Here is a 22,845-nt window from a genome sequence, read left to right on the forward strand (position 1 = left end):
TTTTTGGCTTTATCATTCTTACAATTTGGATTATTTTCTAAAAAAAAGAAAAAGATTTTCTTAGTTAATTTATTTGGAGGGGCCCTAATAGTGTAATATGAAATACATAGTTAAGGATGAGCATCAGAGGGGAGGGAAGGGGATTTCAGTGAAAATTTGGGATTTTGAGAATAAAGTTGCTCTTTCTTTTCCTTCAAGAATAAAGACAAAATGCTACAAAAATTAAGTGGGATATTAATCTCATAAAATTTCATTCTTGTAATGTAAAATCTTACCTCCTTACAACTGTATACTTTTTCCTCACAATTAAAATCTCCCACAGCTTTGTTCTTGTAATATTACAAGAGGACTTTTGTAATACACTTTATTCTGTAAGAGTCCAGTTTTTATTAGTATCTAACCAGTGTTAAAAAAGAACTTAAGTTCCACAGTTTCTTCAAAGTCCATTGATGTGTATGTCAACTTTCTACATGCTCCGTATGCACATTTGTGTGCAGTTACACATTTTGTATGTTTTTTTCAAATTTAAATAAAAGATGTATAAGTCTTCATTTTAACTGTCTAACTGAGTTCTTCATTTTTTTTTACACAACACCAGTGTGTCTCAAGTCCAGCCTGGTGGCGTTTCTTCATGGTCGGTAATGAGTGATGTAATTCAGTCGGCTATAGCAGCTATTACAGGCTTTATATATGACATGCCTTCTGTTGTATAAGCAGCTGAAGTATTACACATCTACTCTAAAACAGGATTCATTCCAAATTAATCTTTTTTTTTTATCATTAATACAGTCTTGTATTTTGTGGTCATATTTGGCATTTAGTATGGTTCTTGGAAATCTTGCCTATAAACCTCTTGTATGAACATGACCTTGCAAAGTCACCTTATCAGTGCAGTAAAGTCAGAAAAAAACTCAGCAGACTGAAATCTTGAATCAGAAATCCTGAGTAAGCATTGAGCTAAGGGAGAAGGTCACGTTTAGTTGGATAAGACGGTGCACTTTCATCTCAGCATTTTTCAGTTCCTTTATCTATCAGGTGCTTGAACCCAAGCCTCCCACCAGGGAACTGATCCATAATTTTCTTTTATGACTTCTGCATTTGACAGATATTCAGGGCGTACAGGAGATTTGGGCATCAATCTGGGTCACTGTCTATAGTGTCCTTATCGAGTCCTGAGCTGTTTATCTGTCACCTTTACAGACTTGAGATGAGCTGGGTTAGGACTGTAAAAAAGATCAAGTAAGGTTAGAAATGATAAAAGAAAATAACTTGAAAAACATAGGCTCAGAAAGACAAGTACAGTGACATTTACCTTCTTTTAAATGACTACCTACCATTCTCATTTCTGGTATCCACAACCATTTTCCTCCTCTGTAACATAAAATTACATGAAAAACTCACATTTTAAATGTCTACAAACCAAATGTCACTAGTCATAATTCTAATTATATTTTTTATCCAAAATAGAATATTTTTTTATTTTTTAGGTACAATTTTGAAATCAAATAGCCTGTTTTTGTGATTTAAATGTTTGCTATAACAGATAGACCTAGCTGCATTTATTATTGGGACTATTATAGTCAGTGGAAAAAGTACATGGCTATTGTATGCAGGTAAAGGTACAGGTATACAGGCTGAAATTTACTTAAGTAAAAGTCAGAGTACGCTACTTGTTATAGTCAATGGGTCTACATCATACTTGAAAGAAAAAAGATTAGCAAAATTCTATGGGGAAGGAGCCCAGAATTGTGCACACTGACAGTGTCTCCTTTTTGCCAGATCTAAAATATGAAACGGTAAAAATTCACTGTACTTCAAAAGAGGCAGAACTGCTCTGATATCACAGTAAGTTTTAACTTAAGGTGATATCAGGAATAACAGATAGCACAGCTGACTGGAAAAGTTTTGCTGCTCAGTTTTGCAAGTCCGGACATGATCCTTTTTCTTTTGTTCTCTGTTGCTCTGGGAGGTTTTCCCTTTATTTGAAATCAGGGTTTTTACAGTTTTACAAAACACTACATGATTCAACAGTTTTAGAGTCACTGTTGTTTTTTTGTTTTTTGTTTTTGCTGGAAACATTGATTTCTTCTCTGGGGCAGCCTAATGGGGGGGAAACAACATACAACATGCTAGCATAGCTAAGCATTCAAAAGGCAAGGAAGCACCACTGGTTATATTAGTCAAGCAACCATTTGGACTAAAATATGGCAAAGTACCACCAGCTGCTTATGAATTTTATTGGAAAAAGGTAAAAATTCAGTCCAACTCCTAGTAACTATAGTTTGACAAATGGCTTAGAAAACATGGACAGGGCATGATAATATATATTTTTAGAATAGCTTAAACGTATGGAATCAGACAATGTCACTATTAACATGAACAACACATCCCTGTCTTCTTCCATTGTTCTGAGTTTTACAATTATATTATCAGTTATCCTGCAGTCAGTCAGCAGGAGAACTCCAAGTATGCTTGCTTCACTCCATGACAGCTGTTGAGCCATCCATCTTATAGCGTCTTTGATTGGAACCTCAATCACAGACAGTATGTTGATATGCAGTCAAATGATTTATTGTGTTAGCCTGGCTGAAACCAGACTTGTAAAATGAATATAAACATGTTAGTACAACTAAACTCGTACCTAAATTTCCTGAAGTGAACTTGCACATGTAGAAGATGCAGGTAGATCTACTTACTTTTGCAGGTACAGTAAAAATGCCTTGTTGGATCTAATCTGGACTCAGTGTTTTGGCATACTCTGCAGTTTCCATACCAGCTAGGCTTTGATCCAGAAGTTATCAGTGATCAGTTATCGTCTATAGCTGAAATCATATTGTCATCTGCTTCTGGTTATCACCATAAGCTAGAGGGTTAGCATGCAACTGTTTGCTGTTGAAATTGCATGTTGCAGGCAGGTGTCTTTTGTTTGACTGAAGTGGGACTCACTTGGTAAAGTAAATGCTCATTGTGCCATGTCTGAGTATTGCCATTACTATGAGGAGCATGCAGCTTACTTCAACAAAGTGAATAAGTGCTGAAACAAAGAGTTTTAAGGTGTTACCTCCCAGTCTTAATTCTGTCAGCAAATTAATGTTGCAGGATCCACAAGATAACACAACAGTGGCTCTGTTTTACCACCATTTAAAACTTCATTGGTAATGGGAGGTGTGCATACCTGTATACACAGCACCATCTCTTCATATGACCATTCATAGTGCAGGCATGTAATAAAATACAAGAGTTTCAAGTGTAAGAATGATTAATTAATCAGAAATGCTAACAAGCTCTACTTTGAAACCTTGGCATTGTGTTTAACAAAAGCAGGTCACTCCCAGTCTGTTTGTTCAGCAGGCATGCAAGTCCAGATCATCCAGCTCAGCTTAAAGTCAGCGAGTTTCAACGCTAGCTGCCTGACAGAAAGAAAGGGATTCTAGGGAGGAAATTAGCAGCTAACTCTGCTGTGGTATGTGACCTCACACAGCAGCAAAGCTCAGGCTGAGGCCAGGAAACCCTGTGAACACAGAAGACTCAAGAGAGCAGCGATTGTGGAGGCTTTCTTTATTCATGAGACCTCATGCAATATAAGAAGAACCAACGTCCTTATACTCAGTGGAGTGCGATTATCACAGAAAAATGATTTCTTTCTGATTTGCCTAATAAACTACAATAACACTGATATATATATATATATATATACTGTATATTTATATATACAAAGAGATATATATTGTCAGATCAAAGCAGAATTTAACAGATGTATTCAAATGAGATGCAATAATTGCTTTATGGACAAATTAAAAAAATCTTCAAGAAAACTCAATTTGACACAAAAGTGAACACTTGGTATGTAAAAACATGTAAAAAAAAAAAAAAGTCAACATCTCAGACAAACTGCATGGCAACAGTAAACACAGTTATTTTTTCCTCTTTTTTAAGTATTTTCCAAATGTATTCAACAACAGATAATTGTATTTACAGTAAAAATAAAGTTATGGCCATGTGTGGTATTCCTGAATCAGCAGACCAACTGTTTTAAGAGCTGGTTTTGTTCTAGTGCCTAGACAGAATTTGCACTTACAAAAATAAACCGTCAATGGAACATGAAAATTGGGTTCCATTCCCTGTGAGTCTGCACCTTACGGCACACCTGCAGACGTGCTGACTCGCCAACACGGCGTCCAGAAGGTTTCATGGGAATGTGCGACTAAAAGTGGCCTCTGTTCTCCAACATCTGGTGTGGTTAAATCTGTTTCCAACCTAAATACCCCCCCCCACCTTACCAAAAATCAGGCTTGAAAAACTGGATTTTCATTTAAAAGGTTGGGGTGCGGCTGGTTACCGTCTAACATAGCCACTTTTGTGCGTTTAACAGCTGATTTAAGGTGACAGAAACCACTAAAGGTCAGAGGTGAAAAGGAACTAGTTAGGCTACATTAGATGCGTCATTTAGAGGGCTCTAAAGTGGGATTATGTAATTAAAAAAGGCATTATTCAGCTTATTACACTCAGGGGGTTATTGCTACAGCCTTACCAGGCATTGTTTACCAGTTAGCTTATTGTTGCTTATTTTTAGCCATTTCAGATAGCTGTAGTTAAATTTCTTTTCATTATCATCCTGTACTTTTTGGTCATGTCTACTTTTAAACAGCTTCACTTTAAAGCAGGCTCTCTTTTAGATGTTTAAGGAGACTTGTGTCTCCTCAAGGGAGAAGAAGCCTGCAAAAAATGTGCAAGATAACATTGATTTTAATTTCCAAGACTGGTCCAGTTAAGTCAAAATTATTCACACAAATGTCAGAATTTTGCCACGAGTACAAATTTTGAGAGGCACCTGACTTCAGACATCCATGATCTCCTATGCCCTGAGACCTCTGTTATCTTTTTCAAATTACTATTTTTGTTTAATCTGTTATCTACAGCCCCACTGAACATGCCCAAGTGACAATGCCCTACCCATGTCAGCTGCCTGCTATCTTTAACAATTGAGGTGTCTTTTCACTTAAAATGAAACCCATAAGGTGAAAGTACTTAACAGAAAACCAATGTTTAATTTTTATGGATGAATTTCACATGCTGAAAGAAGTTTCAAAAGTGCTGACATATTCTGGCGTGTGCTTCCAAGGGACTGGAGCCACACGCAAAGCATTCTGAGCGGCAGATGTGGCACAAGGTGCTTTTAAAAAATCTTTTCACAGTCAAAATGTTAAGTTTGGTTTACTGCTTAGCACATGCACTCTGTGGAAATCAGTTTCAATAAAAAGACACCTCAGTTAAAAAAAGTAGTCTGCAATGCGCATGCATTTATGAATGTCCAAGTGTCCACGCGTTTATAAATGTCGGATGTCTGTAGCCAGGCATTCTTGGAAATTTATCAACCTCTGCTGAGGAATCTTGACTTAGTCAACACCCATGGGCTTGATTTCACACAGACATAACTTGATGTGACTTGTATTCAGGGTCTGCTTCAGTTTTTCCTCTTGAACATGTGGTAATAGGAGTTTAAATATGTGCCTTATTCAATCCAAGATTCTCCCACAGGACCTGTACAAAGACTGTAAGTGATTAAACCATACGGGGAGGGGGGGGGTTGGGACTTCAGCATTGTGCAAAAGTATTGATTAAATGCCTGATCATGAACTGGGTGTAATGACAGACGTCAATCACTTAAAGTGCCTGTGTAACAACAATCATGATTACAAAATTACTCAAGAAAGAAAATATCAAAATCAAACGGTGACAACACAACACTATTAATGTAAACTACAAGAGGATTAAGGTACAATCTCAGAGTGGGTTATTCAGAGATGTGTATGAAAGCAACTACTGTCACCTGATGTAAAAATCTATATTTGGAATGCTCCAGGTTTCCCTCACTTCCTTAAATGCCACACACAGACTTTGACTTTGGTAACTGAGAGAGTTATTGACAAGGGTGCATAGGATTTCTCGGTATCTGTCTCATGGCACGACTGTTAGAATACTGATGATACAGTTAATACAAAATCCACATCTGTGTTTCCTGAATAAATACAGTAAAGAGCTTCAGCCATAGACTGTATATAAGGAGTGGACGCAGCCTCTTGGATGCACAAACCTGCATTCTCTCTATTGACCAGCAGGGGGAGACTCCACAGGTTGTAAAAGGTATCTAATTGCTGAGTTACCTTCCTTCTCACTTGATTTATCACAGTTTAAGTCTTACTCTGCAACGTTTAATTATGTGTAAAACAAAAATCAAATGTACCCTATTAACATGACTTCTTTGAAAAGAGTGACCATAGGGGCAAAGATTACCAAGTGGTTAGGCCACGCTCTGTGTATGCAGTGGGCTAGGTTCAAGCCAGCCTGTTGTTTCTTTCCAGCACATTGTTCCCCACTCTAATCCCCATTTCCAAGTTCCCCATTTTCCAATACACCGCCCTCCTATCTAAATAAAGGCAAAACATGCTAAGAAAAAATACAAAAAAGTGACGTCAAACTCCCTCTGGGTTTGTTGTTCTCAGCTCTGCGTTCACACTGATGGGACAGCACTTCCTTCAGCTTGTTTATGCTTCACTTAGAGGTGCCTATATATTTTGCCCTTTTTTAAGCCTGAACCTAACTCAACCATTTACTCTGCCACCATGTGGGGGAAGAAAAAAATGGCCTTGCCCTTAGTGCATAATGACTACGCATCATCGCCAGCGGAGAACCAACAGACTCTCCAAACCAAAGCAAATTTCCTCTTGACTTGAAAAGACAAACGGATGGCCACTTTTTGCATCTCCAAGATGCATTTCATCACTTGAAATTGATTGCACAATCACGTTTTCTGATGTTTATCAGCACTTGCCTACTGAAGACATTTTGCTGGCAAAATTGAGGGTGCGGGGCAGGGAAGAGCGAAGGCAGAAGGAAAGGGGCAAATGAACTAGAGCTTGTATCCCGCTTTGCTAGTCATCAGACTACTCAAAGCTTTTACACTGCAGGTCCAAATACCCATTCACACCCTTTCACTCCATTCACTCCACATTCATACACCGACGGTGAAGGCTGCAAAGAAGAACTGGCTATCAGAATCAGCCAATCCCTTTCAAATGCTTCCATACCCAGTAACACGCCACCGATGACACAGTGGGAGCAATTTGAAGTTTAGTGTCTTGCTCAAGGAAACACCGACATGTGGCTGCAGGAGCTGTGGATTGAACCTACGACCTTCCTATTGCAAGATGACCACCACATGGGTTGAGCTTACAGATGGAGACAGTGGTTGTTTTGGTCAGAAAATCTGCTCTGAAAGTCACACAGTAAGCCTTTAACATTTTTCTGATAGGTTTATGGGCTCAATCCCTAGTTTGAAGTCTTATTATGCAAATTATGATTTCACTGAGGGTAAAATAATTTAGATGTAACGGCATTGTTAATTTCACGGTATCGCGGTGACAAAAGCGTCTTAATACCATCATGGACATGTTATGGTTTCGAACAATAAGTCTTCAGGGCAAAAAGTTCAGAACAGGGCGAAGGGAAATGAGAACTACAGTTACCATCAGCCCATGTGTACCCACCATCCCTTGCACTTCAATCACTGGCTTGATCAGCAAGAAAATGGCAAGGGAGAACTGAGCAACAAAGTTTTTCAGGTTGTGGAGGCTCCAGCCACTTTAAAGAATTTTGGTTTCCCGGTGTCCAGAAATCAGACTCTTAAACAAGCCTTCACAATCCCACTTCCCCACAATAGAACAAGGGTTCAGCAGATTATAAGGTGTATCATCAGTATATCGGCAAAGACCTACAGCTCTTTTCAGCTGTGGAAAACAGTTTTAGAAGGTTATAAGGCAACAAACATCTTACCATGGACTTGTTACTGAGGTATTATAATACCATGAGATTTTGATACTGTTACATCTCTATAAAATAACTTAATCAGGGTATGCTTTAGGATGTGGCAACCAGGCCCTACCACATAGACTTTATAAGTATTTTGTTGAGCATTAAGTTGTTAATACCATTTAATACCACATCACCCTGCAAACAAAGCTGAAACCAGCATAAACTGTTAGATTAGGGTTTGGTAATCCCCTCACTTCTCTCTAGCAAGGAAAAAATGTCAAAGCAAAAAGCTATCTTACAGCTGCTTCCACTTCTTACAAATAGTCTACAGCAGTGCCCTCATAACCATGCATGGCGGAGACTAGATGTCAGTTTTGTGTTTGGTTAAAGAATCTTCCGCCTTCTGTAGGAAGACATTCACAACTTGCTCATCAAACATAAAGGCTTTCGGAGAACAGCTAGCAGACACAACTACAGCACCAACAAGAAGAGGATGCTCTGTCTTTGTTGTCCTCAGTGCCTGCTTTCCTGCGACATTTCTCCCTCATTTTGCCCTGCTGTTAGCTGAAGCACCTTTGAAATCTTTACAGCTAAATCCCAGGCGGTTAGAGGAAGAATATCTTAGAGTGCCTTGTCCCCTGACTTCTTCAGCTGGACTCACTTTGGGGTCACAAGCAGAGAAGTGATGGAGCCTTGTTTGACAGTACATGTATGTTTCAAAGACCCATAAATAAGAGTTTGAGGCTCTTATCTGATATGAAAAGTTAGAGAAACCCTGCCATATCTTAAGTTTGACTATGGGTTAGTTTTCTATGACTGCAAGCTTTCTACTCACCTCCCTCTGCTCATGATTAATGCTTTACTAATGGCTCTGTTAAGCATAGCATGTTAGGTTACTGTTCTCTGGTTTTTGTTAGCGTTCTGCCAGCTACAAGCAAAGATGTTAGTGAGATAAATAAAATGCAGGATTTATGTAAGGCTTGAGAGATATGTACCCAGGACAAAGTCTCTTAAATGCAGTTAGACAGTTGTGACAGGGCTTTCAACCGTCTCCACCTTCTGCTCCGGTGAGCAGCACAGGAAGAGACGGGTGCCCAGGTTCTTGAAGGCAAACCCAAAGTACATCACGTGACCCATGGCCACAAACGAGACAGAGATGATGACCAGCAGACCAAAGGCCTCTGGGTTAGGAGCCAGTATCACCATGATGAAGTGCAGCAGGTCTAAGAGGTAATTCATGGAGTTCTGGACGCCGTTGATCACACCTCGCTCCGACTCGATCACATTCTCCTGGATGAGCTGGGTCACTGTCAGGTCAAAGGACCACAGGCCTGAAAAACACAGATCAACAGTCACTTCTAATGGTATTTTTACAGCTGCTGTAAAACCACTTTTGAGGACAACAGAAGCTGTGACAGGAATTATCAGCAAATATCATTGGAATCAAAGGTCGGAAATATTGCTGTGACATTCAAAGTACATCCGCAGGTCTCATTTGAGAATCCGGTCACATGAACTTAAATACAACCGATAGAGATACCTTAATGTGCTTTAATTACCTTCAGGAAGTCGGGAGTAATTTAGGAAAGAGCCTTTTATAATCTAATGACAGGAAGCCAACATGCAAAGGAAGCATGAACATGCTAATTTCCTTTCAGATAAAATAAACTTTGACTTTGAACCACTTACACAGCAGTAACCAATAATCATTTGCACCTTGACCTTCAGCCTTTCTAAGAAATACAATAATATTTAAACTCAAAAAGGCAGTATTGAAGAACACAGCAAGAGACCGTCTCATTTGAGTAAAATATCTCCATGGTATGTAAACATGGGAACTTCTTTATGACTGGTCAGGTGGTTTGTCTACAGGTAAACCAGCAGATAGGTCATTCAGTCATGGAGGATATATTACAGGCTGGGCAATAGGGCTGGGGGATATGGGCAAAAATCTTTTTTTTTTTTTTTTTTCCCCACACCAAACTCAATTTACAACTGGTTTTCTTTCCTGCTTTGAAAGAAAAGGTAGGGTTGCACAATATTATTGGCACAATATTGGTATCAGCATACATCAAATTTCTTTCAATATTTTCACTTTAAAAATCAGTCAATATCAGCAGTAAATATTGGCCGTAGAACACATAGGTTAGTGGAGTTTCCAGTGGGACAAACTTTAGCTGAAGTATTTTTCTTTATCTATCACCAATCCCCAAACTTTACAGTGTGTCTTAAGGACTGAAATTTGTTAATTTGCTTATCCTCAAACTTTAAATTGTGTGTTTTAAGGAGTTCTGGATCTGAACTACATTTTATTTTTTTTACATTCCAATATCTGTATCAATATTTGTTTTGGCCTAAATCATTTTATAGAAATAAGATATTGACAAAATCCAATATCGTCAGCCCTAAGCAAAAGTAATCTGAATTTCCCTTTTGTTAACTCATCTTTAGAAGCTGTCTTTGTAGTTTCAGGGAAGTATTTGGTATTGCAAGTAGCATGAGGAATAACATTGTGTTTTATTGTGTCATATTAAGTACAAAACCAAACTTGTTGTTTGTATTAGACCTTTTTTCCAAAAAAAAAAAAAATGAATAAAACCAGCGCCATTCAACAGCTAAGGTGGAACAGGAGTGGGTGTTTGTTCACAAACGATTTTAATCTGCAAATCATATGATGTTTCTCATTCCTAGATGCGTTTCTGACCAGTCAGTCCTGAACCAGAACCAGCAAAAAGTCTGAGGGGAGCAGCGGAAAAAGTTCAAGCTAATGCCTGGATTTCCATTTTTCCAAAGATTTTCCACAAATAGGATTTATCATTAAAATCAAATTACCGACAGCTCTACCGAAACCTGTATGCTCATTCTTTCCCAAAGTATTTAATGCATATTAATGCTCTACTATTTACTTCTTTAGAACAGAGGACTGTTAAATATAAACAGCCACTTATGAGGCATAATGTATTTACTAAAGAGAAACCAACTATTTGTTTTCATTAATACATTTCTCATAATTAGGAGAAATGTACTAAAAACTGCCCTTCCATATTCACACTTGAAATGGAAATGAGAATGTGCATGTGGCCTTGGATCTAAGATGCACATGCATTCTGCCGTTGCTTCCAGCATGAACATGCAAGTGCATTTTTAAATGCATTTCTCCCTCAGTGTGAGAAATTAATGAATGGAAAAAAAAACAGTTTTATCTTTAGTAGATATTTTTTATGTAAGAGTTCAAACAAGAAGTAGTATTGAGAAGGAGGCCATGGAGGTGGGTGATGCTGAGCAGCAATGGTCTCTCCATTTTTTTAAAATGTTTTTTACAGTATTTCCAAACAACACTCTTCCTAGTCACAGCTAATATGGAGCATCATCAGTCAGTTTTGCTGACTCAATCAAGTTTTTTAGCCTAAAAAAATGAGTGCACAGGTCAACAAGTAATTAAACATTACTTAAGTAATGACATTAACAACTACTTGTGTAGTTGTGGCAAGGTTAAGGCAGTATAAAGCAAAAATCCTACGTTGATATTTTAACTGAATGGCAACACAATCTTAGTATCTTGATCAGAGATTCATGCAAATGGGGCAGGTTCCTTAAGGCTAAGCCATCTGCAACCCCCCTCTTTAAATATATAGTTTTTAGGCATTTTTGTGCCTTTATTTAGAGAAAGACAGTGGACTGGGCTAAAAGCAGGGATGAGAGAGCGAGGGACATGTATGTGGGAAAGGAGCCACAGGATGGATCCGGGCCATCCATGTAAATGGGGTACGACCCTAATGGCTAGTTCATCCATGCCCCCCTAGGCACAGCTCAGATTATGTAATGTTATACTTTTTGGACATTTAACAATATGTGATATATATGGCCTATCTGCTGATACTGATATCATGTTGATAATATCAGGGATCCCTAATCTTGATTTTTATCTGAATAAATTACAAAAACAAAGTCAAACCTACATGAGCTAAATGGCAAATGTGACAGAAACAGCCAGCTGCACAATTAGCATATTTCAGGTCTTCTAAGAATATAAACGTTTCCTCTCTGGAGCTCTAAATAAAATGGTCTTGAAAAAAAAGTGGAACTGCTTTACTCACCAACTCTAGCAGCAATGACGCCGGCAAACAGCAGACTAACAGACATGTAGGACTGCAGAGGTGGCAGCTCTTCAGCTGGTGCAGCAGTAGTTGAGTTTCCGGCAGGAAGGACACCGTTGATGATATGCTCAGCCTCAGGTAGCGTCTTCTCTCCAATCAGATGGGTGTAAAGGTCCTTGAAGGGCGACACACTGAGGTCGAAGGGGCTCCCAGGGGCAAAGACAGAGATGACACACAGCATGAGGCAGGAAAGCTGGGCCATGCCTGAGATGAAGCCAGTGCGGATCAGACCGCACTTCTTGCGAACCCAGGTGAAGGCAACAGTGCCACAGATGCCGGATATGGCTGAAGCCCCCATCAACAAGCTGAGCACGGAGCCGTTCAAACCCTGCGTGTAGGCGTAGCCGGTGGTGATGCAGTCGAAGCCCAGCACTGTCATATAGAGGAAGGCCAGGGACATCCCGGCGAAGAAGATGTTCTGGTTGTAATAGGCAACCCAGCCAGCCCTGAAGGTGCGCAAGGGTTCGGTCACCTGATGGCACAAGCCATGCTTCTTGGGGGAGTCGGGTTTAGCTACGACTGAGTTTTCATTCATCAGAGGCTGAGACGACTCTTCAGGACTCTGGCCGTTCTCCAACTCTGTGAAAGGGCAGAAACATACAGAGATTTTGTTTGGATCATCACACACCAAAGAGTAAGGCACTTATTAGCAGAAATAACATCAAACACAAGCTCCTTGAAGTTACCTTTAGGGGAGCTGAGCTGTTTGAGCTCCTGCTGCTGCTCCTTCTGACCCGCTTTCACAGCCAGCGCTGGCGTCTTCTGGTAGACCTTCCACAGCAGCATGTACTCCAGACACATGGAGCACAGGTTCCAGCCAGAGATGAAGCCACAGCCGATGAAATGTGAGCCAAAGGACATGATCTGACCCACCAGCATGGGAGCCAGGATGTTGGTCAGTTGGTCGATGATGCGCACTGTGGCGTTCATATCTAGAATAGAAACAGACAGTTCTTTAAGCAGTGTTTCGGCCAGAAGAAACACTGAGTTTCATCTTTAGATAAATGCACAAGTTTAAGCATTTGGTAAGCAACTATAGCTGTCAAATTTTGATGCTCAGACACTTTGTCAGTACCTTGTTTTAAAAGGATACAATCTGTGCTGTTATTTTAATGAAGAACAGTGTAGAAAAAATGCATCTACTTCACATGACAGGTGCGCAGGAGAGGAGCTTATTATTCTCATTAGATTATTTGATTGTTTCTCATTATAAGAGTCACATGATTTATTTCCCCTGGCACGTTTCCCTTTATCTGCATCCATGCAACGCCTTTGTTTCCATGCAATACATTGCTTTGCCTTGTTCAAGTACTGATGGAAATCAAATAGAAGCTAAATAGTGAAATAGTAACCCATTATGATAGCAAAGTAGCTGAACAGTCATCATGTTAATAGCCATGTGGTCAAATAGTAGCTCATTATTATAGTCTTTTCATTGCGTTAGGCTCTACATTTATGCAGTTTAAGGCTTCACTAAAGACCTTACACTAGCACAGAAGAAAAAGAGAGGTCACTGAGTTCATAAACTCTAAATGTTTCAGCCATGTGAGCAACCTTTTAAACATTTTATAACAATCGGAAAAACTGCAGAGACATAAAAAGCTGAAAACGAGAGTGAGTCAGCGTCCAGGGTTCAAAGTCTGTCCTGCTGTAGAGATCTGATAACGAATCACGTGAGGCCTACATTCGCGGATAAGCTGTAAAGAAGGTAAGAAACACTGACCTGCCAGCTTGCTGCTGTCCTGACCTGCGACTACCACCACCCAGTCCCTCTGGATGGTGATGGACATTGCCGTGCTGGCCAGGTTGGCAATGTTGGCGATGGTGATAACCATGATGTAGCAGCTGGTCTGAAAAAAACAAAAAACACAGAAAAAACATGAAGTTTTTTTTATGATGCATGCTCATGATATGTACTTCATGTCAAATTGAGAAAATAAAGAGATAAACTTGTTTTGATCAAAGAGGCATTCATTCATGCATCATTTGAGAAGAGAAAGAGTAGGAAAGAATAAAAAAACACTAAAAGCTTTTCATGATGGAAAAGATGTTTTTGCTCTTCTGCCGACCTACTACAGCATGAGTTTGTGAGAGTTACATGGTGGTGTGGCTAGTTGCACTGTGAGTGGTTGTATACAATGGCTGCTTGTGGAGTGATTAGCTCAAACTTAGCCACAGCAGCGGTTTTGCAAGAACTAGACAACATGTTTTTATGAAAACAAGAGCAGAGAGCCACACTGGAAGCTTTTGATGACGGAAAAGACGTTTACACTCTTCTCCTGGTCTGCTTCGGCATGGGTTTGCAATTGTTATGGGCGGGGTTTGCCGGTGTACCCACTGACTGCTCCAGTAACTATTAGTTAGGATGCTGCTGTAGAAAAGTGGCAGTTTAATTGGAACTGGACCACATTTTCTTTTAAAACAAAAACTAATAATCTCACCAAAACCTTGTCTTGGCAGAGAAGATGTTTTTGCACGTCTCCCGACCAGCCTTGGCATGAATTTTATTCACAGAGGAGCTCATTCCTATGGCAGTAGTAACCTGTCAGCTCAGAAGAAGCGCATGCGTACAATCTTATTTCGTCTTGTTGCTCTAACTGGCCCATTATGAATGTGACAAGACAAGACATTCCTCTAATCACCTTCCAAGAAATTTTTGAAAAGTCCTGCCCTTCCAAAATGCTTTCTATCTGAGCTTTCCTAGTGAATGTGAATTACACCCATACAGTAGAAATATGAAATATACGGCTTTCCCACTAAAATTAGCGTGTAAAAGTGGGTTTTTTAAACACGGGTAAACCTGCTACCAATCAGCAAGAGACTCCTTTCCCATTGTCAGCAGACCCGGGTCTGATCGCCAGCAGACGAGCTGCATGGCTGGTTTTATTTTCCTTTGGTGCGTCAAACTGATGTCATCAAGTTGATGACATCATCATCAGCACACTGAAACACAGCTAGGTAAACAATGGAAAGGAGCATGGAAGCCATGGACACGGTGGTCAACTGTTTTCCGTACTTTGTACTTTTGTCCTACTTTCAAAATATAAAAACTCAGCACAGACTGAACGACATTCGAGCGCTGATGATACAAAGGTGGATGGAATTTGTTGCTGAGATGGCAAAGAGTTGCTGATGTTACAGACGTTCGTCAGCTGCCGGCGTCCTTTTGTTGCCCCAAGTTACGGGCGCGATATTATGACGTAGGCACGTTACGCCAAAGTCATCCTGCGTTTACCCGGGTGTGACGTTCCCACTGGAGCCGAGCTGATAAAAACCTATATCCATTTCAGGGTCAGTCGACGCGGGTCTGAATGCCGATTAGAGCCTTTCCCACTGCCCACTGACAGGAGCAGATTGTTAGCGTGTTTAAATGGGTTTTTCGGCCAGTGGGAAAGGGGTATTAGTCTATCTGGTGTGTCAGGTTAAACATGCAGATTACTGTGCTACAAATGTAACTGGTTAGAAATGGAAGATTCATTGGGGACCTTGAATTACGTTGAGAGGTCTTAAAAAGTATTAGGCTACATATGATGTCATATTTTCTGTATATACCCTGAATTTATGTATGACAAGTTCATGAAACTGTATAATTTCAAGGGGAAATTCCCTAATCATAAATCAGACATGAAACTTTCAGTTTACTTAAAAGTTTAAGGAATGAGGATAAAAAAAGAACAAATCTTAAGCTGATTTAGGTCTGTTGTTTCAGCTTTAAAAAACACAAACTTTATGCTTCTTCTTACAAGAGGTATCACTCCTGCTGATATTTTCTGCTGATAAATCATCAGATACTGTCATATATACTGGTCACCTGTAACGAACTTCATCAGCTATTATCTACCATTACCAATATATGATGATAATAATGTGTATCCCTTAAAATGTGAGAACTTCTTTCAGAATACAGGATAATATTCAGTAAGCCATAATGAGACATAACTTTTAATGTACTACTTACATTACTTAAACAAAGTCCCACAAAAACATGGAACATAAAACATACAGAGAAAACGAGTTGCCCTATTAAACATGACTGGTTTGCTATCCAGTTTGTTGATCTGTATGTTTATTTAGCACAGCTGCTCTGAACAGTGAAACAACAATTCAACAGGTCAGGCCACATTTCTCTCCCTCTCTCCCTCTCCCTCCCTCCATATCTCTCTCTCTCTCATGTGACAGCCCTTGAAGAACCTGCTGACTACACAGCCTTTGACGAGACACTCAATCTCCTGTTTCACCAAAATCACCCTCCACCTCCACACACACTGAAACACACACACACAAACTCCCGTCTAAACACTCTCACATGGCTAGAATCCATCCCCCACTTTCCCTGGAGACCCAAAGGCGTTTCACCGATGCAGAGTGCAATGCTGGAGATATGTTTGCGCTGACAGAAAGGGCTTTTGTTTTTCAACCTGACACCCAAACAAGTCTAGCCTGATGGATGCAAACATCTCTACACTACAAAGACCAAAATCTTGACGTATGTGTTGGTCTAATTTCTGGTCAATACACTTATTTTTAGCCTATGTCACTCAACAACTCCAGATAAACATCTTATTCAGAGATAAAATACACAAAAAAATTATAAAATGTGTAAAAAATAGCCAAAATGCAAGCATTTTTAACTTCTTGGCCGTTGAAATAGGATACTAATTTGGATATGTCATTTGAAAACATAATACATCATTTTTTATACTAATTTAGGAAACTTTAGCCTATGTAAGCAAATTATGTTTTCTTTTTTTTTTTTTTTTTAAGATGCTTATCTGCAAAATGTGACAAGAAATTAGATGCTTAGATGGTACGTTTTCCCAGTGTAGTACAGATTCCCAACCATCCAAATATGACCTAAATCACAGGGTGTTATCAACCTTTTTTTTGATACGGGTAAATGTTAACTATCATTAAATGTGCTTTAGTGCTGCAAAAATGCCAAATTCTACTCTTCATGTGTAAGTAAACATTCTTTATTTGTTCTAGCACTGACTTGAGTGATTTTCAAAGCAAAATACAAACCTCTAAAGTAACATCTTAGTAATTTTGAATAAACTGCAATCATAATATTCTATCTTGATGCCATGCTGTCTGGTCTACATCTCTTCACTGGGTCAGCTGCAGACTCATGTCCGTCTCTTTGTAGCGAGGGAGGCTCAAATGAGAACGCATAGCTCAACAAGTGTAAACAAGCCCTTGAGCAAAACCCTGACACCCGCTCTGTTCTGCTGCAGAAGTCTGTTGAGGTCATGTGAAACAACATCTCAAGTCTTTGCTTTTTACATGATGTAGCAAGCTTTGCATTCTTGAAATTAGTGCTGGGCAATATGACTTAAAAATATATCCATGTTTTATTTTTACCCCATGTCTAATTATGAATTGGATAAATCTGAAGCTAGTAATGTAACCCAGTAGGGATGTATGATATTATCAGCATGATATCACAGCTGGCAGATATGAAAATTCCTTTTTTATTTACAACTGATATATCGTCTGTTAATATCAACCTAAATTAGCTGTAAATGTGGGTCTTATGTATGAATAATTTGTTTCAGGAGTTTCAGCCAGGACCAACAAGCCAACATCAGCTGAAATCAGTTTCTTTATTCATCCTTACCCCTTTAACTTTAAAGTGTGTTTTAAGGACTGACATTTGTGTCTTTGTACATCCACAAACTTTAAATTGAGTTTTAAGGGCTGAACTTTTGTGTCAGAACAGACAAGGTGAGATTTTATACTCTTTTTTTAACTTTCATGACTTATGACTGTAAATTTTGTCTTTTCTTTAAGTAAAGTCATAAAAAGCAGAGATTACAGGTCCATTTAAAAAAATCAATAATTGATCCTCTTGCACTAAATATTACTGCTTAAATATAGTTTATGTCTTGTCTAGGCATGACTGAAACATCATATCAAACAGTCATGCATGTTTAAAGTCTGTCTGCGGTGACTCAAATAGGTGAAGGAGGATCAGCTGTGCTCGGTTTCTTTTCAAGCTGCCACACCAACTATTTGAGAGTGTCAGGAACAATTGTATGGTCAATCTCCATTTCAATTGGACTACCTAATTGAAACTACTCTGCCTCTATGCATCCTGTTAATTTTGTGAGACAAATTGACGAATGTGACGTTTAAGTCTTGCAAGATTTGTGGCTCGACTTGTCACACCCCTAACATTTGTATATTGATGTTTGCACTGGCTAAAATCAACTTTTAAATATTGTCATGTATGCACCTGTTCTGGATTTTTTTTTAACAAATGAGATCAATATATGTTTCAATATCACAGCAACAAAAATAGAGGTCCTAGAAACTCAATATTGAGTCATTTCTTATTTCCAATGTCAAAAAAATGCAGGCAACCTACTGCACATTGTCTAAACTGTAATCATAAGTTAGCATAGTTACTACATACTTTTTGAAATTAAATTTCAGGCTTTTTAAAACCTTTTTAAAACCCAATCAAAGTGAAATCAATACCAGTCTTACAACCTACCAGTGCTTTTTAGACTTCATGTGGGACTTAACGGCTTTGATTCTCACTGCCCAAAGTTTGAATGCTTTTGCATTTCTTGCCAGCTGCCTAATCATTGTTTTCCCTGTCATCTCTTCCATGAATTTTTCATCTTCAACAAAATTCCCCACCTCAATATAATACCCCGCCATAAATGCAACAAGTCACATGAACTAGGAAATTCACTAAAGAGAATAATTAGGTAAAACGTGAGTCAAATTGAAGACATCTGACAAGTAAAAACAAGACTCTGAAGCCATTTTATGGCCTTAAAATGGAAGAATCTAATGCAAAGCTTTTAAGTCTTTTGGGGGGATCTGCAGTTGTTAGAGCTGTAGAGAAGTGATGAAAACCCTCTCACTGCAATCTGCTGTTTGGTTGCCAAAATATGACTCAAGATCGGAAGTTGGTGTCAAAATTGCACAAAAACATTGGCAGCATGTCTGTGCCAAAACATTATCAATCCAGATAGTCTGCATGAGTTTTGCTGCAGTTTCAGTAGATTCAATCTCCTCCTTATCCCCCTCTTGTAAAGGTTTTTTATATGAAAATGCTGGGTTGAAAAAGCTTGTAATATCACAAATCTAAAAGCTGTACAGTCCAGTTCTTCAAATCCGAGTTAATTGGTTAAATTAATTTATCATCCAGCTGTATTTGTTTTGCAAAGTCCAGTGATCAATGGTGTTATTAAAGGAACAAATGGTGCATTATAAGTAATGCAAAACAGGAGGAGAAGTCTTTGATTGATTTTTTAAAATGTTACATTTAAATAACTAACCTCCTCTTTCTATTTGAGTTAGTGGAACAGTCAAAGGTCTTAAAGGACCTCATGACACTGATCAGTATAATCTGTTAAAGCAGTCGTAAACCACACTGACTCAAGAGTCCATATCTGTTAAAGTAAGTGAGTTTCAATTCCTGGAGGTCAGAACGGTGTACAAGTGGAAAAAGGCAAAAAACTCTGTCAGTGAAAACCACATCAGCTCATGTTTGAATAGCGAGTGTGTAAGGACAGAACAGGAGGGGGATCTCACCAGAATCCATCCATTGTAAAGCTCCACAAGCTGTTCTTTGAACTGGAAAACAACCATCAGGAGGATCCCGCACACGATGACGCAACTGTTCTGGACAACCAGCGAAGTCTGGGCCACTATGGAAACACCAGGAAGAGCATTAGGGACAGAAATGTGATCAAAAACAACAGATTTCCATCTGATAAATGAGTTCATTAAGCCATTTAACAAGATGGTTAGAAACCTCGGTGTCTTTGCCAAATTCTTTTGGATAAACCCTCCCTAGTGGTGCATTTAGCTGTGAAACTGCTCCACATTTATTTTCTAATCACCAGATTACCATGTGTTTACCTCTTTTGTTTCTATTTTCACTGGCTTACTTACCTTTCAGTCTGGGATTTCTGTCCACCCAGTCCCCAATGATGGCCCCCAGCAGCAGCACGGAGCCGGCCACAACTAGCCCGTACACGGCCGTGAGCAGCAGGCTGTTCCCATAGAGCTCCACCAGGAAAACAGCAACAGCGAAATTCCACATTCGGTCACCCTTTGGAAATCAAAAACACCTATTACTTATACTCTTGATACCAAACGTCCAGTTTAGGCCAGGTGGGAAATCTGATGCATGAATAATAAGGGCCTTTTCTGCCTCACACCCTATTTGTAGTCACAAGTATTGTGGTGAGCCACACATTGAAAACATGTCATTTTGAGTTGTAATGACAGCTCTAACAAAAAAAACACCATGATACAAATGCATATTAATGCTGCATTACATTCAGAAAGCATGTACAAATATATGATGGCAAGTCTTTAACTGGCAATAATGTAATAATACCATTACTTTTATGGTAGATTGTTCAAACAAAATCCTTTGTGTTTACACAAATAAGGAAAGGGAACCAATATAAAGGATAATATAAATGAAAAACTGGGAAAAAAGTGTATCTAAGGCAACATTTAAGAAAAAGTGAGCAGATAAAAGAGAGTTTTAAGAAGAAATTTTAAATGTGTACAGTAGGGCTGGGCAATTAATTGAGTCTTTAAGATATATACTAATATAATTTCTAACTAAGTACAGGGTATATCACTTTCACAAAGTATAGTTTAAAGTAAAAATATAAATTATAAATTTGTTTTTGTTATTTCTTTTCAAAATAAAATTTTGTGCATTGCCACTTCGCAAAAATATAGAGGGAACTGATGGTAAAATTTAATTTAAAAATTTTAATATGGACATTTAAAGAGTTTTTGAGACCAAATTCCTAATGGTTGTGATTGATCATAAATCAAAAATTCAAAGCCAACAGCAATCCTGTATAAATCAGGAATATCAAACTATAAAGCTCTGTATTGGTCTGTTATTCACTAATTGTTCCTTATACATCTTATTGTGTGGAATTGTAGGGGACCTATCTTCAATTCAAGAATAAAACTGCAAAGAAAATAGCCACATGTATTATCAATAAAGCTGTATTTTATGCTTACACAGATCTACTTTTTCTTAATTCAATTGTTATGAAATTTCATGACCTGTATTACTACAAAATAATACAAAAATAAAGTTCTGCTTAATTCAGGAGAGCTGTAATTTTTTGAAAGGTTTTTGTAAATATACTGTATAAAAAGCTGAGGATGAAATGTGTTTCTATTGTTGGAGGTAAACTCTAGGATGATGCCAATTCCGAAAATGTGAAATTTGTTTTTGAAGAAAATGGTTTGTAAATCTGTTTTTGAAGCTTACAAATATTTTGGAGTTATTTTTTCTTTGTATCTGAAAGTTGGTAGCTTAATATAATAAGAATACAGGATAAGCTTTTATAAGCAGTCTGCATCTGCCTATGCCATTCCAGTGACTGCTCAGTACATGCACATTTTTCTTAGAAAAGAAAAAAAAAACCCGTCTGTGCTGGGTAAAATGTTTGGAACTTGTGTTACGACTGAATAAAACTACTACAGCAAGGTGCAATTTTTGGTTTGCATCGCCCAGCCCTAGTAAGCTGCAAACATGCAATTACATTGATACAGTGTTAAATAGTGCCAGTTGTTTACTTACCCATGTTGAAAGAGCATGTCCCATATAAATCAAGAAATTAGCCGAAGTAAAGAAGTCTTTGACGGAATCTGTAAGGCAAAGTAGAGTGATAAATGAGGGATGCAGTTGATGCTCCATATACATGGTATTCATTCATGAAAAGCTCCATATCGGTAAAATATTGTTTATGACGCATGCAATAACACATAACATACCACAGCACGTCTTCTTGGGCCCGGAGTTATCCATTTCAAAGCTTTCCAAATGTAAAATTCAAATAAATTGAAGAATATCTCTCTTTTTTCCTTCTCTTTTGTAATATGAGCGCTAAAGGAGGTCGACCAACAGCTAGCACCGCATCTCACTCTGCAGCGTCACAAAAACAAAGAAAAAGACACGACGTTTCTGTATTTTCTCCTTTCCGAACTTAGCTAACACTGTAGCTGAAGTTGGAAAGAAATGTTTTTATGAGCTTAAAGCCGACTGGACGCTAAAAGCACAAAGCTACAGGAGCTTGTCTCTATGCAGCGCTCCAGATGACGCTCTCCCCTACTCTGCTGCTCTCTGTTTACGTCCCGCCTCGAATATACCTACGCCGTCACGTGACCGGCCGTTATTTACATTGTGTCAAAAACAAACGAGGTCCTCCTACCGCGCATGCGCTTAAGTAAAGAAACAGAATAGCTGGATCATATCCATACTAAAAAGGTGTAACTGCTGCCAGAATCTTAAATCTACCTGTTTACCTGCAAGCGCGTGAGTGAGCCTTAACAATGAGACTCTTATAAACCTCAGAGCAAACATGGACTCAAGTAAAACCTATTTATTATGACAGCATAAGTATGAATCTTTGTCTAACTCAGATTTTATATTTTTCCACATTGATGTGTTTCTCTTGGGAAGCCCCAAAGGAAATGCATCCATACTTTGTATCTTAATGCATTTTCCTGTTAAAACAAATATCCTGCATTTTAGTTCTTGACAGAGGTGAACACAGTTAACAAAGATGCTAACTTGGATAAGTTGAAAACTACTTTTATTTGTCCTCTATTTCCATCGTGTTTCTGTTGCCAATGGCCTGCTTTGTATAAGACTCTTTTTCGCTGCTGTAAACTTGAATTTCCCCTTGTGGGACTAATAAAGGAATATCTTATCTTATCTTAAGAGTTCATTCATTAAAAGTGGTCAAAATTGTCAGAAGTTAAAACGGATTTTAGCATTAAACCATATGAAAGTCTAACAGGGCTGTCTGTGTGTTTTCTCCTCATAATGATGATTATCTTTTTATTTTAAACTTCTCTGTTATTACCCCTTGGT

General features: G+C 38.6%; 1 protein-coding gene across 1 annotated transcript; it reads right to left on the minus strand.

The window, feature by feature from the left end:
• Positions 1 to 3,541: 3,541 nt before the first annotated feature.
• On the minus strand, positions 3,542 to 22,078 carry slc40a1 (solute carrier family 40 member 1). Its single transcript, XM_041806614.1, has 8 exons — positions 21,744 to 22,078; positions 21,550 to 21,617; positions 19,881 to 20,040; positions 19,518 to 19,633; positions 13,693 to 13,819; positions 12,656 to 12,901; positions 11,910 to 12,548; positions 3,542 to 9,143 (listed from the first exon to the last, which is right to left on the minus strand). Exons 1-8 carry the CDS (start codon positions 21,775 to 21,777, stop codon positions 8,833 to 8,835), a joined length of 1,701 nt encoding a protein of 566 aa, XP_041662548.1. The 5' UTR covers positions 21,778 to 22,078; the 3' UTR covers positions 3,542 to 8,832.
• Between the last annotated feature and the right edge of the window lie 767 nt (positions 22,079 to 22,845).

Source organism: Cheilinus undulatus, linkage group 15 (genome assembly GCF_018320785.1).
Source record: "Cheilinus undulatus linkage group 15, ASM1832078v1, whole genome shotgun sequence".
NCBI lineage: Eukaryota > Metazoa > Chordata > Actinopteri > Labriformes > Labridae > Cheilinus > Cheilinus undulatus.